Source organism: Nicotiana attenuata, chromosome 7 (assembly GCF_001879085.1).
Source record: "Nicotiana attenuata strain UT chromosome 7, NIATTr2, whole genome shotgun sequence".
Classification (NCBI taxonomy): domain Eukaryota; kingdom Viridiplantae; phylum Streptophyta; class Magnoliopsida; order Solanales; family Solanaceae; genus Nicotiana; species Nicotiana attenuata.
This window is the reverse complement of record NC_031995.1, coordinates 98,771,666-98,790,908: the sequence shown is the minus strand read 5'-3', so window position 1 is coordinate 98,790,908 and position 19,243 is coordinate 98,771,666. Positions and strand designations below refer to the sequence as shown.

At 43.3% G+C, this 19,243-nt stretch overlaps 1 protein-coding gene across 1 annotated transcript; it reads left to right on the top strand.

The window, feature by feature from the left end:
* LOC109230310 (RNA-directed DNA polymerase homolog) lies at window positions 474-9,868 on the top strand. Its single transcript, XM_019395823.1, has 2 exons — window positions 474-923; window positions 9,803-9,868. The coding sequence occupies exons 1-2, from the start codon at window positions 474-476 to the stop codon at window positions 9,866-9,868; spliced, it is 516 nt and encodes a 171-aa protein (XP_019251368.1).

Genomic DNA, 19,243 nt, shown 5'->3' with positions numbered 1-19,243 from the left:
TAGGGATGGATTGGTTGTCCCCGTATCATATCTTGGATTGTCACGCCAAGACCGTGACCTTGGCTATACCAGATTTGCCCCGTTTGGAGTGGTGAGGGACCCCAGGTCATGCCACTCGCAGTGTTATCTCATATGTGAAGGCTCGACGCATGGTCGAGAAGGGGTGTTTAGCTTATCTGGCGTATGTTCGCGATTCCAGCACAGAGGTCCCTCTATTGATTATGTTCCTATTGTTCGGGAGTTCCCCGAGGTTTTCCCTTCAGACCTGCCGGGTATGCCGCCCGACAGGGATATTGATTTTTGTTCCGGGCACTCAGCCCATTTCCATTCCGCCGTATCGCATGGCCCCGCTAGAGTTGAAAGAGTTAAAGGATCAGTTGCAGGATTTGCTTGAGAAGGGTTTCATCAGACCCAGTGTTTCGCCTTGGGGTGCGTCGGTGTTATTTGTGAAGAAAAAGGATGGTTCGATGAGGATGTGCATTGATTACCGGCAATTGAACAAAGTGACGATTAAGAACAAGTATCCACTGCCGAGGATTGATGATTTGTTCGACCAGCTTCAGGGTGCAAGGGTATTTTCAAAGATAGACTTGAGATCTGGCTACCACCAGCTGAGGATTAGGGCATCCGATGTCCCTAAGACAGCATTCCGCACTCGGTATGGGCATTATGAGTTCCTGGTCATGTCGTTTGGGTTGACCAATGCCCCAGCAGCATTCATGGAGTTGATGAACCGAGTGTTCAGGCCATATTTGGACATATTCGTGATAGTCTTTATTGATGATATTTTGGTGTACTCCCGCAGCCAGGAGGAGCACGAGCAGCACCTTAGGGTGGTTCTTCAGACTCTGAGGGATAGTCAGTTATATGCCAAGTTCTCCAAGTGTGAGTTCTGGTTGAGTTCGGTTGCATTTCTGGGTCACGTTGTATCAGCAGAGGGTATTCAGGTGGACCCGAAGAAGATAGAGGCGGTCAAGAACTGGCCTCGACAAGCATCAGCTACAGAGATTCGGAGTTTCTTGGGGTTAGCGGGCTACTATCGTCGGTTCGTGGAGGTGTTTTCATCTATTGCAGCCCCGATGACCAGATTGACCCAGAAGGGTGCCCAGTTTAGATGGTCAGATGAGTGTGAGGCGAGCTTTCAGAAGCTCAAGACAGCTCTACCTTCGGCACCGATATTGGTTTTGCCCACAGGCTCAAGGCCTTATACAGTTTATTGTGATGCTTCCCATATTGGGCTCGGTGCAGTATTGATGCAGGATGGCAGAGTCATTGCTTATGCTTCGAGGCAGTTGAAGATCCACGAGAAGAATTATCCGGTTCATGATCTAGAGTTGGCAGCCATTGTTCATGCTTTGAAGATTTGGAGGCATTACCTATATGGTGTGACGTGTGAGGTGTACACTGATCACAAGAGTCTTTAGTACTTATTCAAGCAAAGGAGTTGAACTGAGGCAGAGGAGGTGGTTGGAGTTGTTGAAAGATTATGATGTTACTATTTTGTACCACCTGGGGAAGGCCAATGTGGTGGCCGATGCATTGAGTAGGAAGTCCGCCAGCATGGGTAGTCTTGCTTATATTCTGGTCAGCTAGAGACCGCTTGCTTTGGACATTCAGGCCTTGGCCAATCGATTTGTGAGGTTGGATATTTCTGAGCCCAGCAGAGTGTTAGCTTGCAAGGTTGCTCGTTCTTCATTATTGGAGCGTATTCGTGATCGACAGTTTGATGATCCCCATTTGTGTGTCCTGAGAGACACGCTGCAGCGTGGAGGTGCCACGAAGGTGACCTTAGATGATGATGGTGTTTTGAGATTGCAGGGGCGAGTTTGTGTGCCCAATGTCGATGGGATACGAGAGTTGATCTTAGCGGAGGCCCATAGTTCTCGGTATTCTATTCACCCGGGCGCCGCGAAGATGTATCAGGATCTGAGGCAGCATTATTGGTGGCGTAGGATGAAGAAAGATATTGTTGCATATGTGGCTCGATGTTTGAACTGTCAGCAGGTTAAGTATGAGCATCAGACGCCTGGTGGTTTGTTTCGGAGGATTGAGCTTCCCGAGTGGAAGTGGGAGAGGATTACCATGGATTTCGTTACTGGACTTCCATTGACTCGGAAGAAGTTCGACTCGATATGGGTTATTGTTGATAGGCTGACCAAGTCAGCGCATTTCATTCCTGTGGCAGTCTCCTATTCATCCGAGAGGTTAGCTGAGATCTATATCCGGGAGATTGTTCGCCTTCATGGTGTGCCGGTATCTATCATTTCGGACCGGGGTACGCAGTTTACCTCGCGTTTCTGGGGTGCAGTTCAGCGAGAGTTGGGCATACGGGTTGATTTGACCACAACGTTTCATCCTCAGACTGACGGTCAGTCCGAGCGGACTATTCAGATTTTGGAGGATATGCTCCGAGCCTGTGTCATTGATTTTGGAGGCTCGTGGGACCAGTTTTTGCCCTTAGCAGAGTTCGCCTACAGCACAGCTCCAGTCCAGCATTCAGATGGCTCCGAGTCTTGCTCCGNTCAGAGGACCCCCAGGATTTCTTGTATAGCTGCCATGAGGTTCTTCGGACTATGGGTATTGTGGAGACCAATGGGGTCGACTTCGCCACTTTTCGACTAGCAGGATCCGCCAAGACTTGGTGGAGAGACTATTGTTTATCCAGACCAGCAGGGTCGCCATCATTGACTTGGGACCAGTTTGTAGAGTTGTTTTTGGAGAAGTTTCTCCCAGTTACTCAGCGAGAGGCTCTTCGCAGGCAGTTCGAGCGCCTCCAGCAGGGCTCTATGACAGTCACTCAGTATGAGACTCGGTTCATTGATCTAGCACGCCATGCTATTATTATACTCCCCACCGAGAGAGAGAGGGTGCGGAGGTTTATTGATGGGTTGATTCAGCCGATCCGTCTCCAGATGGCTATGGGAGCAGGGAGTGAGATTTCTTTTCAGGAGGCGGCCAACGCGGCCCGTAGAGTTGAGATGGATCTTGCACGGGGAGGTGGTCATGGGTCAGATAAGAGGCCCCGTCATGCAGGTAGATTCAGTGGCACCTCGTCTGGAGGTGGGGATTCTTATGGTAGAGGCCATCCTCCGAGGCCCTTTCAGTCACCCCTACAGGTCTCACAGGTACTTCAGGTGGTCGTGGCTCTCAGTCGCAGTCTTCTGATCAGCAGCTTTTCAGTTCGCCATCAGCAGCCATCAGCGCACCACCACTCCGCTATTCTCAGCAGTCGAGGGCTTGTTACATGTGTGGCGACACGAGGCACATTGCTAGGTTTTGCCCTCGAGCTTTGGACAGCTCTCAGCAGCAGGGTCCTCGCCCTATGATTCAAGCATCAGGTGATCCACAGGCCGCCCAGCCAGCTAGAGGCGGGGGTAGAGGCCATAGAGGTGGAGGTAGGGACCATAGAGGTGGAGCTCGGACCGCCAGAGGTAGAGGGCAGCCAGCAGCTGATCGCCCCAGAGATATGGTTCAGGGAGGTGGGGCCCAGCCCCGGTGCTATGCTCTTCCAGCCAGGCCAGAGGCTGAGTCTTCAAATGCAGTCATTACAGGTACTATTCTGGTCTGTGATAGGGATGCTTCAGTGCTATTTGGCCCTGGGTCTACGTATTCATATATGTGTCGTCCTATTTTGCACCCTACTTGGTTATGCCTAGTGATGCCTTGGGTGTTCCTGTATATGTATCTACACCAGTGGGTGATTCTATAGTGGTCGACCGAGTTCATCATTCCTGTGTGGTAGTGTTTGAGGGTCTTGAGACCCGTGTTGATTTATTGCTCTTAGACATGGTGGATTTTAATGTTATATTAGGGATGGATTGGTTGTCCCCGTATCATGCTATCTTGGATTGTCACGCCAAGACCGTGACCTTGGCTTTACCAGATTTGCCCTGTTTGGAGTGGCGAGGGACCCCAGGTCATGCCACTCGTAGTGTTATCTCATATGTGAAGGCTCGACGCATGGTCGAGAAGGGGTGTTTAGCTTATCTGGCGTATGTTCGCGATTCCAGCGCAGAGGTCCCTTCTATTGATTCTGTTCCTATTGTTCGGGAGTTCCCCGAGGTTTTCCCTTCAGACCTGCTGGGTATGCCGCCCGACAGGGACATCGATTTTTGTATTGATCTGGCTCCGGGCACGCAGCCCATTTCTATCCCGCCGTATCGCATGGCCCCGCCAGAGTTGAAAGAGTTAAAGGATCAGTTGCAGGATTTGCTAGAGAAGGGTTTCATTAGACCCAGTGTTTCTCCTTGGGGTGCACCGGTGTTATTTGTGAAGAAAAAGGATGGTTCGATGCGAATGTACATTGATTACCGGCAATTGAACAAGGTGACGATAAAGAACAAGTATCCACTGCCGAGGATTGACAATTTGTTCGACCAGCTTGAGGGTGCAAGGGTATTTTCAAAGATAGACTTGAGATCTGGCTACCACCAGTTGAGGATTAGGGCATCCGATGTCCCTAAGACAGCATTCCGCACTCGGTACATGCAATATGAGTTCCTGGTCATGTCGTTTGGGTTGACCAATGCCCGAGCAGCATTCATGGAGTTGATGAACCGAGTGTTCAGGCCATATTTGGACATGTTCGTGATAGTCTTTATTGATGATATTTTGGTGTACTCCCGCAGCCAGGAGGAACATGAGCAGCACCTTAGGGTGGTTCTTCAGACTCTGAGGGATAGTCAGTTATATGCCAAGTTCTCCAAGTGTGAGTTCTGGCTGAGTTCAGTAGCATTCCTGGGTCACGTTGTATCAGCAGAGGGTATTCAGGTGGACCCGAAGAAGATAGAGGCAGTCAAGATTTGGCCTCGACCAGCATCAGCTACAGAGATTCGGAGTTTCTTGGGGTTGGCAGGCTACTACAGACGGTTCGTGGAGGGGTTTTCATCTATTGTAGCCCCGATGACCAGATTGACCCAGAAGGGTGCCCAGTTCAGATGGTCAGATGAGTGTGAGGCAAGCTTTCAGAAGCTCAAGTCAGCTCTGAGTACGGCACCGGTATTGGTTTTGCCCACAGGTTCAGGGCCTTATACAGTCTATTGTGATGCTTCCCGTATTGGGCTTGGTGCAGTATTGATGCAGGATAACAGAGTCATAGCCTATGCTTCGAGGCAGTTGAAGATCCACGAAAAGAATTATCCGGTTCATGATCTAGAGTTGGCAACCATTGTTCATGCTCTGAAGAATTGGAGGCATTATCTATATGGCGTGACTTGTGAGGTGTACACTGATCACAAGAGTCTTCAGTACTTGTTCAAGCAGAAGGAGTTGAACTTGAGGCAGAGGAGGTGGTTGGAATTATTGAAAGATTATGATGTTACTATTTTGTACCACCCGGGGAAGGCCAATGTGGTGGCCGATGCATTGAGTAGGAAGTCCGCCAGCATGGGTAGTCTTGCTTATATTCCGGTCGGCCAGAGACCGCTTGCTTTGGACATTCAGGCCTTGGCCAATCGACTTGTGAGGTTGGATATTTCTGAGCCCATCAGAGTGTTAGCTTGCACGGTTGCTCGTTCTTCATTATTGGATCGTATCCGTGATTGACAGTTTGATGATCCCCATTTGTGTGTCCTGAGAGACACGGTGCAGCGTGGAGGTGCCACGAAGGTGACCTTAGATGATGATGGTATTTTGAGATTGCAGGGGCGAGTTTGTGTGCCCAATGTCGATGGGATTCGAGAGTTGATCTTAGCGGAGGCCCATAGTTCTCGGTATTCTATTCACCCGGGTGCCGCGAAGATGTATCAGGACTTGCGGCAGCATTATTGGTGGCGTAGGATGAAGAAAGATATTGTTGCATATGTGGCTCGATGTTTGAACTGTCAGCAGGTTAAGTATGAGCATCAGAGGCCTGGTGGTTTGTTTCAGAGGATTGAGCTTCCCAAGTGGAAGTGGGAGAGGATTACCATGGATTTCGTTACTGGACTTCCGTTGACTCGGAAAAAGTTCAACTCGGTATGGGTTATTGTTGATAGGCTGACCAAGTCAGCGCATTTCATTCCTGTGGCAGTCTCCTATTCATCCAAGAGGTTAGCTGAGATCTATATCCGGGAGATTGTTCGCCTTCATGGTGTGCCGGTATCTATCATTTCGGACCGGGGTACGCAGTTTACCTCGCGTTTCTGGGGTGCAGTTCAGCGAGAGTTGGGCACACGGGTTGAGTTGAGCACAGCGTTTCATCCTCAGACGGACGGTCAGTCCGAGCGGACTATTCAGATTTTGGAGGATATGCTCCGAGCCTGTGTCATTGATTTTGGAGGCTCGTGGGACCAGTTTTTGCCCTTAGCAGAGTTCGCCTACAACAACAGCTACCAGTCCAGCATTCAGATGGCTCCGAGTCTTGCTCCGAGTGTCGCCTATGAAGGGCGTGATGAGATTTGGGAAGAAGGGCAAGCTTAGCCCCAGGTCCATTTGAGATTCTCGATCGTGTGGGAGAGGTGGCTTATAGGCTTGCCTTGCCGCCTAGCTTGTCAGCCATGCATCCAGTGTTTCATGTGTCCATGCTTCGGAGGTATCACGGCGATCCAGCCCACGTATTAGATTTCAGCACTGTCCAGTTGGACAAGGATATGTCTTATGAGGAGGAGCCGGTAGCTATTCTAGATTGGCAGGTTCGACAGTTGAGGTCGAAGAGTTTTCCTTCAGTGCGTGTCCAGTGGAGAGGTCAGCCTCCTGAGGCATCAACCTGGGAGTCCGAGTCTGATATGCGGAGCCGTTATCCTCATCTATTTCCTGACTCAGGTACTTCTTTCTTTTGTCCGTTCGAGGACGAACGGTTGTTTTAGAGGTGGAGAATGTGACGACCCAAAGGGTCATCACCTATTTTCTCTTTCATTCCGTGCCTATGAGGCCTTGAAAACCTCATTTTTACTTGCCTCGATTTGCGTGCACAATCCGGGCGCGTAGCCGGAAAGCTTAAATATGAATTCTGTGTAAAAATTTATGAATTTTGATATTATTATGATTAAAGTTGACCTTAGTCAATATTTTGGGTAAACGGACCCGGACCCGTGATTTGACGGTCCCAGAGGGTCCGTAGAAAAATATGAGACTCGGGCATATGCCCGGAGTCGAATTCCGAGGTCGAGAGCCTGAGAAATAAATTTTTCTGTGAAATTATTTTTCTGAAATTTATATGAAAATTTGAAATGAAAATGGATTAGAAAGCGTTGGTATCGGGCCCGTATTTTGGTTCCGGCGCCCGGTACAGGTCTTATATGTGGTTTAAGCGCTTCCTGTGAAATTTGGTTGAAATCGGACGTCATTTGACGTGTTTCGGACCTAAATATCTAAAAAATGAAAGTTTGAAGAAAAAGTGATGATTTTTGAGGTTTGATTCCTCGTTTATGATGTTATTTTGGCGATTTGATCGCACGGTTAAGTTCGTAAGATGTTGTTGAGTTAGTGTGTGTGATTGGTTAGGAGCCCCGAGGGCTCGGGAGTGTTTTCGGAGGTGTTCGGGGTGGTTTTGAACTTAGTGAAATTGCAGAAAAATCTGCAGCAGGTGCACAGTAAATTCCTTCATCGCGTTCGCGATATCTCCTTCACGTTATCTCCTTCGCATTCGCGAAGCTTCAGGTTCCTCTCTCCTTCGTGTTCGCATCCCTTCACCGCGATCGCGTAGAGTTATCGAGTTCTGAGGGCCCAGCCCTCTTTCCTTCTTCGCGTTCGCGATGGCTGGACCGCGTTCGCGTAGGTCTCCAGCCCCTTCCCTTCGCGTTCGCATACAGGCCAACGCGTTCGCGTAGGCCAAACTCCTTGGACCCCAGTATTTCCTTCTTCACGTTCGCACCCTTACTCCCGCGAACGCGATGCTTGTCTGACCCTACTCATCGCGAACGCGACCCCCATGTCGCGAACGCATAGACTAATTTCACCCAACGATTTTTAAGTCATAAAAACAGAACAATGTCGGGTTTTATTCAAAAAATACACGAACCCTTTCTTCTCCAAAGCTTCTAGGCGATTGTTAGGGCATTCCTTCATCAAAGCTTCTTGGGTAAGTATTGTTTAACTTGTCTCCTTCATTTTCCATCATCATTTATCAAATTCCAAGGCTCAAATCATGTGATTTAGGGTAGAAATTGGGGGAAATGGGTAGAGTTAGGGCTTTTTGATTTTTCTTGATTTAGACCTCGTTTTGGGGTCGAATTTGAAAAAAATTGTATATCCGGGCTCGTGGGGGAATGGGTGATGTGAAATTGGTTCGAACCTCGGATTTTGACCAAGCGGGCCCGAGGTCGATTTTTGGAATTTTGGGAAGAAAGCTTAGAAAACTATATTTAGGCATTGGGTTTGATTTGTTTAGCTTATATTAATGTTGTAAAGTCGTTATTTCATAGATTTGACTGTGTTGGAGCCGAATTCGAGGGTAAAGCTATACTAGAGGCTTGAGTTGAGTTTGGAGCATTCGAGGTAAGTGTTTGATCTAACTTTGGCTTGAGGGAATAGGATTAGAGTATTATTTGCTAATTGCTAAATGTTGAGTACGGTGTATAGGCATGGTGACGAGTATCTATACACCGGTGTCTAGCATGACGTGGGTCTTTATTTGTGCTTAATTGGATTCTGTAGTGACTTTTCCTTGTTAATTGATGGTTTCTATATGATATGAAGAGAATGAGGAAGCGAAAAATATGATGTGTAAACTCTTTGGAGCGTTGGCTCGATTTTGACTTGATTAAAAAGTAAGAAATGAACGTAAGAGAAAGAGATGTGATTGAAGTTATTGTTGTTGCTCCCTTGCCGGGGTTTAACTGCTTAGTCGTATTCTCCCTTGCCGGGAAACCACTTATATATTATGAAATGGGATCGTGTGGCACGCCGACCACTTATATTTGCTGAAATGGGATCGTGTGGCACGCCGACCACTTATATATTATGAAATGGGATCGTGTGGCACGCCGACCACTTATATTTGCTAAAATGGGATCGTTTGGCACGCCTACCACTTATATTTGCTGAAATGGGATCGTGTGGCACACCGACCACCTAGTTATACTATGAAATGAGATTGTGTGGCATCCGACCACTTATATAGATTATGAGATCTGATGTAGTTTCGTGTTTACTTCTGATAAGTCGTTTTCATCTGTATTTCCCCTAAGCATGTCCTCTCCCCGCCTTAATTGGTATTTTCTGTTGTTATTTCGTTGCACTTGTATATACATATATATATCTGCACAGGTTGTTTTTGGTAGGTCCTGTCTAGCCTCGTCACTACTTCGCCGGGGTTAGGCCAGGCACTTACCAGCGCATGGGGTCGGTTGTGCTGATGCTACACTCTGTGCATCTTTTTGCACAGATCCTGGAGCAGCTTTTGGGCCTCAGCAGTAGGATTTTATCGGGAGCTGACTTCAGTCCAGGGACTTTCGAGGTAGCCTAGCTAACGTCCGCAGGCCGGAGTCCCTTCTATGTTATTAGTTTGTTTTCCTTGCACCGAGACAAACATTGATGTACTTCTATTCAGACTTGTTTTTAGCACTCTTTAGTAGTTCGTGAGTTAGTGACACCGGATCTGGGTAGAGTTGTATTTAAACTTCCGCATTTGGTTTTCAGTTATCTATGTTTTTAAGACTTTCGCTTTTATTTAAGTGACTCGTTTTATTTATATCGTTGTGATGTTATTAGAAAATATTTTAATACTTGGCTTGCCTAGCTCCGACAGTAGGCGCCATCACGACTCCCGATGGTGGGAAATTCGGGTCGTGACATGGAACCTACCACTGGTTTTGTTTTCTTAGAACAAATAGGTAAGTGTTTAGCTTTTCAAAGTTGAAGTGGGTCATGTGCTTTTCACTAGGTATTGAATTTAGGCGGATTTGAGCCATTAAGTGGACCAAGTTGTATCGGGCTTGAATTTGATTAATTGATCAGCCTATCATTTAACCCGTAACTGTTGTATAAGTCTGCGATGCCTTTTAGCCCGTTGATAATTTGTAATGTAGATGATCTTATCAAATATAATAATAGTTAAAACCTTCATCCACAAATGACTTCCATAAACTTTGGCCGTACAATAATCTTAAATTAGGTTAGGAAATAAATCAAATATTGTAGTTTGCTTTAGGCGCGATTATTAAATAAATCGTCGTGACTATGGGTACGGTTCCCGTGGCATAGTCATGATATATAAATCACATTCGGTTGTGCATTTCATGTGACCCGACCGTAACTCTGAATAATGATAAAAATAAACATGTCGTAAGTCACGGGTGCATTTAATGTGGCGTGGTTTGCAACGTGTAACTAAACGACAAGTGTATGACATCGTGACTTTTTCCAGAAATAATTTCATAAATACTAAAAGCGGTTAAAAGTTTAAAAATGCATAATAGGTTCTAAATATGTAATTAATCAGATAACCAGGCCAATTATTAATAGTTGAGCGATCGTGCTAAAACCACGAAATCCGAGAATGCCTAACACCTTCTCCTGGGTTAACAGAATTCATTACCCGGTCTTCTAGTTTCCCAGACTTTTTAAGCAGAGTAAAATTTTCCTCGATTTGGGATTTAAAATAAATCGGTGACTTGGGATACCATAAAATATTCCAAGTGGCGACTCTGAAAAATAAATAAATAATCCCATTTCGAGTAATGTCACTTTAATTTGAAAAACTCCCTATCCCCCTCGGAAAAAAAGAGGTGTGACAGCTCTGGCGACTCTGCTGGGGATAAGAAACCCAAAACTTCTGGTTCAGGGTTCAGAATTCAAGCTTAGAATAACTGTTATACTTGGCTTTTATTTATTATCTGTGTTTGAGCCTAATGTGCTAAATGCCGTGTTTTACCACTTTGATATTGTTTGAACTGTATATAAAACTGTTACGAAATCCTTCTTCTCTTTGAGTCTTCTAAATCATCTGGAAGCGTGCGCTTCACGTGGCTTCTTTTCTGTTAGAGTCATATCCCAATTTTAGAACGAGGTTCAGACAAGTTGCAAAGCCGGTGAAGCTTCTGTATTTCCGGTACACTGCCCCCCCTCCCCCCCGGGTCGAGTTGTCCGCTCGGGTAAGCCAGGTCTAGAATAATACACCCAGGTTTTAAACCTAGAATAACATAGCCTCATGCCGGATCCCTAGTAGGAACGCTTGTTTGCATCACGTGCATTTGACTTTGGGGACTCAACACAGGGGTTGGGTCTGTCTAGGACAGGTGTACCCAATTAAAAGACCATCCTGATGCATCTTACGTGCTACTTGCGTATCTATTTGTTTTGGCTTGCATGTTGACCGGCTTCTAGAATAGAGAAAGAACTACGCGGGTCTGATTCTCACCGGATGTGAGATACGTAGCAAACCTCATCGGTTTCTGCCCACAATTTTTAAAAAATCCAAAATATTTTTCTTTGCTTCCTCCTTTAGAAGGTCTTTCTTTTAGACCCCAATTTTTAAAAAATCTAAAAATATTTTCTTTTAATTTCTTCTCAAAATCTAAAAAAATTTCATTCTTCTTTCGAAAATTGAAAAGAAAATTCAAGATTCAAAAATATTTTTTTCTTCTTTAGAAGTCTTTCTTTCAAAAATTCAAAATAAAAGTCCAAAAATCCAAAAATATTTCCTTTCTTCTTTAGAAGTTTTTCTTTCGAAATTCCAAAAAAAAAATCGAAATCCAAAATATTTTCTTGCCAAAAAAAAAGTTAGTTTATTTACTTTATTCATAATCTTCCCGAACTACGCAAGATCTGATTCATGTTCCCGCATGATACGTAGGCAACCCACATCAGGTTCGATCAAATGATTTTGAAGAAAAAAAAAGAAGGTGAAAAGAAGAGGAAGAATGATAATAATAATAATAATAATAATAATAAGGACCGACTGAGTCCATTCTAACATGTTTTTGTTTTGAATTGTGAAGAAAGTTTGAGGTAGTCGGTTTGTGGTAAGCTGACAACACAAGATCCAAGAAAAAATGACAACTGACATCGAAGTTGTTACGAATGCTCAAGAGGCTCAGGGTCAAAGGGTTCAACAAGAGTCTACTGTGGTTGAGGAAAATAGAATACTGAAACAGCAAATGACCAAAATGTGTCAAGCATCGGCCAATGGTCAAGGACCGCCCTTTTCTATTCATGGTTTCCCAGAGTTCACACCCATCTCGACTACTACCATTTCGGTCTCATTGTCTGATCAATCCTATCCGCCTGGGTTCAGTCTTTATCCCAAGTGTATGACTACAGCTGGAACTTCTTTTGCATGCTCTCAAAGTTTTCCATTGACAACCAATCAGACAACCACTATTGTTATGCCCGTCTTCACCATCCCATAGCCGACAGTGGTGTAGAGGAAAACTCATGAGTCATAATTTGCTACCCAACAAGAGCAATACCACTCTCCTGAGTACCACTTGTACCTATTTGATCTTCCTTCAAAGAATGGGAAGCTTGCCCAAAAGATGGCACCGGAAGAAATGACCCAAAGAGTCAAAAGCTTAGAATAACATTTGAAAAACATGCAACAGGTCAGAAGAGTATTGCCTTCAAGGATCTATGCATGTTCCCCGATGTTCGTTTGCCACTTGGTTTCAAGACTCCCAAATTTGAAAAGTATGATGGACATGGAGACCCCATAGCCCACCTGAAAAGGTATTGCAATCAACTAAGAGGTGCGGGAGGAAATGAAGAATTACTTATGACTTATTTTGGGGAAAGCCTTATGGGTGTAGCCTCCGAGTGGTTTATGGATCAAGACACATATCGTTGGTATGTCTGGGATGACATGGCCCAGGCCTTTGTCGAACAGTTCCAATATAACATCGATATCGCCCCGGACCGTAATTCCCTTTCAAATCTGAAGAAGAAACCAACTGAAAGTTTCAGGGAATATGCCATTAAATGGAGAGAACAAGTAGGCTAGAGTTAAGCCACCCATGGATGACCACGATCTAATCATTGTCTTCCTTCAGGCTCAAGAGCCAGATTACTTTCAAAACATGATGTCCGTAGTTGGCAAATCATTCTCGGAAGCAATCAAAATGTGATAAATGGTAGAGAATGGCCTTAAGACAGGCAGAATTATAAGTCAAGAAGCTCTCAAAGCCGCAACTCGGGATGTCCAAATTGAATCTGGTAATTTTAGTGACACGAATGCAAAGGTTGAAGAAATCATGATGACATCAGGGTCAAGAAGAGTACCTAGGAGAACTTCTCAAAGGTATGACCAGCCTCGTCTGGTTTTTGATGATTCCCTTGAGCACTATTACCCACCTCAGAACCCACAATACTCTGTTGCTCCACCTCAGTATATTGTCCAGCCACCAAGATATCCCAGAAGGCGAGCACCAACACCGCAAAATCTCCACAAGTCTACACAAAATTTTCAAGTGCCCTATAACCCACATCCAAGCCAGGGGTATAGAGGAGGACAAAGGTCGAAAGATAATTTTACACCAATAGGAGAGTCTTATGCAAGCTTGTTTGAGAAATTAATGCATTATGACATGATTGCACCTATTCCTCCAAATCATGTGGACCCACGTGCAAGAAGATTTGACCCTTCTAAAAGGTGTGAATACCATTCCAATGCCGACGGGCACAATGTTGAAAACTGTCGGAATTTGAAAAGAGAAATAGAAAGGATGATCCAGAAAAACTGATTGTGATCCAAGACAGTGACACCCAGAATACCGTTCAGAATCCTTTACCTGCACATGATGATGCACACTTTGTGGGGATGATGCGTGGTGACAGGGAGTATGAGAATCCTCTCGAGAACTTGCTAACTAAAGTTAAGATTTTGAAATTGGAGAAGGCTCTTCTGATTCTGATGAGCAAATTTGTGGCTAAATGTCAAGCCTAGCAATTGAAAAGTCATTCCCTCCTCACTAGGAAGGAATCTTGGTAGCTTGTTTTGATTTTTTTCAACTATCTGGGTTATTTCAGGGTTGTCATCCAGATTTTATTTGTTTTATTGAGTCAAACCCTTCTATCTCTCTATTATGTTTGTGTGAGTCTTGTCTGTCTGTTTTGTTGCTATTTTCATTATCTGGGTTATTTTAGGGTTGTAACTCGGATTTTAGGTTATTTGTCTTGTTGTTTACTCAATAAAATAGAGTTTTTCCTTTTGTGTCATTCCATGCTCAGTTCTTTTCCCGCTAGTTTTAGTGATATGACATGCATGCGAAATTTTTGGTCAGATCTTAGAAAATTGATTTAAGCTTGAATTGGACAACTGAGAAAAAGACACTTTTGAGGATGAAAATGTGTTGAAATACCTTGGAATTAAGCTCGAGTAAAATTCAATGGAACTAGAATAGTCATACCCGTGGAGGTTAAGAATCTTTGGGATGGAAAGTGTCTTATGACCACGACACACCAAGAAGACAGACATGTTCGTCAATGTTGTGATCGCGAAGGGCTAACATGATTGGCATTCTCAAGGCTAGGAGGCCCTTTTTCTGCTACCCAAATACTTCATACCCTTTGTTATCTCGTATGATCCTGTGCTATTTTCTTGACTACCCTCTTTTGGAATCAATTTAGAGTCAAAAGTCCAAAAAAAATGAAAAGAAAAGTCCATGTCCCAGGAGTACAAACTTGGGTAAACCTTAGAAAGTTGAAGTGGAAAAAAAAAAGAACAGTCAAAGGTCCATGCCCCCAGAAAATAAAAGCTGGGGCAACTTGTTTTGAAAAAAAAAAGAAAAAAAAAGACAAAGGAACATAAAAAAAAGGTTAGGTCATATGTTTGAACTATGTTAGACCTAATTCCTTTAAAAGGATACGTAGGCAGCCTTACACGATTCGGTCCAACCAAATAAGAATTCAGAAGATAAAGAAAAAAAATCCCCAGTATCTGAAACTGGGGCAAAGATTTTATTTTACTTTTGAAAAAGTCGATTCCAAGAGTTGTAAGTCTACAACCCCTCAGTTTGAGTCTACTTTAAGCCTTCATGTCGACCCTTATTTCCAACCCTATCCAAAACCTTCCAAATAAAGACCTCCCGATATGCCTTCGAGAACTCCAAGAGAAGCATGCATTGAGGAACGGCCATCACGCGACATAGAACACTATCAAGTTGCTCACAAAAAAAAATGAGAGTCTTACTAGTGAAAACCCTCATGGGCACTGTAAGGCGATAGTAAGTAGAGATAAATAAATGAGAGAGACTTGTTGGTGAAAACCCCTCGAGGCACCACTAGTCGAAAGTGAGTCATGAAGCTGATGCAAAGGATTGGCACGAACAAGCCCGACTTCAAAGGTCATAAGAATGGTAAAAGGGAAGATTGGATTAGTTTGATAGATCGGGCCGTTGAGTCCAAAATGCATGTCATGATCATTAAGGCTAGTTATTGAAAAAAAAATTCTTCCTTCTATCCTTACGACAGGGGCATTTATTGTTAATACTTGTTTCTTTGCATCATTGTGTCCTTCACTCTGAGTCAGTCCTTGTCAAAACAAGCAAGAAAATATTTCAAAATCTGCTACCAGCTTTTCAATTGCACAAAGTAAATTTGGCCAGCATACTCAGGTGTTACAGTCAACATGACTTGAGGATTCATGCAAAGGATTTCCCCCAAAAGACTCTTGTCGGCCTACTTGGCACAAGCAAAGATAACTTGTGATTCTCTCTGACAAACAAATTGCTCAAAAGCAGGAAGTCATTAAAGATATCAGAATAGGTCACCTGAGCAAAGATCTCCAATCGGGATAAGGCTGATTGAGCCACAAAACACCAATGGCATTGGGAGCGAAACAATCAGGATTGATACAAGAAGTAAAGGTCCCTTGAAAGCAATAACAGAGTCTCCCAACAGTGCAGTCAACTACTAATGTAGTCGGTCTTCTAAAAGAGAATGGATACAAAGCCAAACTGCCAAAGACGTCAAGGCCACAAACCGACCACAACCTTTTAAAACTGACAAAGTTTTCTTTGTTTGAAACAGGAACAAAGCAGTGCAAGGAAAGTGGTTCAAAAAAAAGAGAAAAAGAAAGAAAAAATAAAAAAGAAAGAAAGAAGAGAAGAGCCGACAAAGGAAAGTTTCTCAAATCTTTGCCTTTATTTGTCTTGCTAGTGTGCATAAAATCATGCCATCGCTCTTTACATTTTTTCCACCTAGGGTGATGCATCCTAGTCTGATGGATATTCCTTCCAATAGAAATCATAGTCTGATGAATTTTCTCCTAAGATAAGAAACCTAGTCTAATGAATCTTTCTCATAGGATAAACGTCTTAGTCTGATGAATGTTTCTCCTAAGATAAGAAAACCTAGTCTGATGAATCTTTCTCCTAGGATAAACATCTTAGTCTGATGAATTTTTCTCCTAAGATAAGAAAACCTAGTCTGATGAATCTTTCTCCTAGGATAAACTTCTTAGTCTGATGAATCTTTCTCCTAAGATAACAAAAAAAACCTAGTCTGACGAATCTTTCTCCTAAGATAAACGTCTTAGTCTGATGAATTTTTCTCCTAAGATAAGAAAACCTAGTCTGATGAATCTTTCTCCTAGGATCAAAATCTTAATCTGATGAATCTTTCTCCTAAGATAATAAATTAGAAACCCTAATATGATAAACTTTCTCCTTGTAAAGAATAGTAGAAGAAGAGTATTATTTGGAAACCTTCTGCTAGCCCAAGATCGTTACATAATATTGGAGGATTCAACTAAAGAAGAGGAAGCTTGAAAAAGAGAAGAAAAGTTTTGGAGAGGAGAACTTTGTTTAGGAAAGAAGGCTTTCTTGATTTTGGCTTCACTACAAATGCCTAAGGCTACTCCTATTTATACTTGTCTAGGGATGATTCTAGATACAAAAATAATCTAGACAATTCTATCACCTTCTACTAATATCTTCCTTAAATATCCAAGACACTAGAATATCTAGATTTTTCTTATCTTCCCATTCTAGAACATCTAGATATGTCTACTAGATAAATATCAAGAATACTACACTAGGACATTCTAGAGAATTCTATGTTTCTCCAAAAAATCAACTTTACTTTATTTTTCTCACATTCCCCCTTAAAGTGATTTTTTGGAATCTATCCCAAGCTTGTCGCGGAAGAACTCAACCGATGCTTTAGGACGTGTCTTGGTGAAGATCTCAGCAATATTTTTCTGGCTTGTCTTGCTTCCCCAAATACTGAAGGTTCTTCAATTGGTCTTGCAAAGAAATATGAGTATGTGCTGACAAAATTTTCATCTCTGAAATGAGCTGGCTTGACAATAGTTTGTTTTGGTCTTCCCGAACCACATGAATCATCTTCTTGTTGAGTTTCATGTTGTTGAGTTCTCGGGCTCCCACTTTCTCTTAGCTCCTCAACAACTGTATTATCTAAAGAAGTACTTGTGATAGGTAGATTTGATGTTTCAGGGTTCATGGGTTTATAACCTGCCCCTTCTTGCGCAACTCCATAATACAAAGAGACTTCGTCGAATATCACATCCCTTGAAACAACAAAGTGATGAGTTTTAGGATCCATGCACTTTCATCCCTTTTTCCTTTCATCATATCCGACAAAGATGCATTTCCTTGCCTTGGCATCTAACTTGCTCCGTTGAGAATCCGGAATGTGAACATAGCAAATAGAGCCAAAACTCTGAGGTGTTTAACACTAGGCTTTTCTCCAAACATTAATTCATAGGGAGACTTCATATTGTTTGGAGAAAGCGGCATCCTGTTAATCACATACGCTACACATTTCATACCTTCAGTCCACAAGGCTCTAGGTAGATTCATTGCATGAAGCCAACTCTTACATGTCTCAGTTAAGTGTCGGATCTTCCTTTCAGCCACTCCATTTTGTTGTGGCGTATCAGCGCATGTCAGCTCTCTTTTAATGCCATGCTGACGACAAAAGGAGAGAAACTCATCTGACGTGAACTCACCGCCATTATCAGTTCGCAGCCGCCTTATTCTGGAATCGAGTTCACCTTCAACTTTTTCTTTGAACTCCACAAACTTACTGAAAACTTCTGACTTGTGCTTCACAAAATAAACCCACGTGAATCTAGTAAAATCATCAATGAAAATTAGCATATAAGAATAGCATGAAAATGAAGGAGTTCTCGTTGGCCCCATCAAGTCACTGTGAATAAGTTCTAGTGGGGCATTGCACCTTGACAAGGATCTGTCGAATGGAAGACGATGTGCCTTTCCATATTGACATCCTTCACAAATCCCTCCTCCACCCAAATTTTTTAAGTTAGGCAAACCTTTTACTAGATTCAACTTTACCATGGCTTTCAATTTATCCATGCTTAGATGTCCAAGTCTAGCATGCCAAAGATGTGTATTATCATTGCTACTCATCTTCTCAATATATGAATTAGAGGCAGATAAGACATATAAATCGTTAACTCTCTTACCTGAGTGAACAATATCTGCCTTGAGCACCTTGATATTTCGGAGGAAATTCACATCACGTGGGCCAAATAGCAAATAGTTTCCAGCATCTACAACATTTGCAACTGAAAATAGATTTTTCTTCATACCTGAAACATGAAAGACACTATTGAGGGTGATAGTGTCTTTTTGCTTCTCGTTGATCACAACAGTGCCTTCCTTCTCCACATTATGGATTGTATTATCTGCTGTAACAATGATATTGTCACACCTCCTTTTTCCACTCCCGCGGAAGAGGGTATGATAAAGGGAGTTATTTCCAACTTGAAGTGACAATCGGAATGGGATTATTTATTTAAGATCAGAGTCGCCACTTGGGAAATTAATGGTGTCCCAAGTCACCTGTTGAATCCCGATCCGAGGAAATTATGACTCTGTTAACAGTCCGCGAACCAGAGCTCCGAGTAAGGAATTCTGTTAACCCGGGAGAAGGTGTTAGGCATTCCCGGGTTCTGTGGTTCTAGCACGGTCGCTCAACTGTCATATTTGGCTCATTTGTTTGATTTTAGTACATGTTTTAATCTATGTGCCTTTTAACTCTTGAAACGCTTTTATTATTATTATTTTTAGAAAATTGCAACGTCGTGAAAATGCGTCTCGAACCACGTTGCACCAGTGCACCCGTGATCGTTAGCACATTTCGACTTCGTTGAGATTTGGATTTGGGTCACATAAATGTGCACCCATTTTTAGGAAGGTAAAATTATTTAAATTGCGTGCCTAAAGAGAATATCGCGTTATTATTTTGGGGAAGTCCGTGAAATTCGCTAAACGACATGTCCCGAAGTCTAAGTATTTTTTAACATAAGCATTTATCGAGGGCCCCGCAATTTGTTTATTTGGTTTGGCGAGGCTCATCCCGTTTAGTTTAAGGTCAATCCTAAAACAATCTATAATTCTCT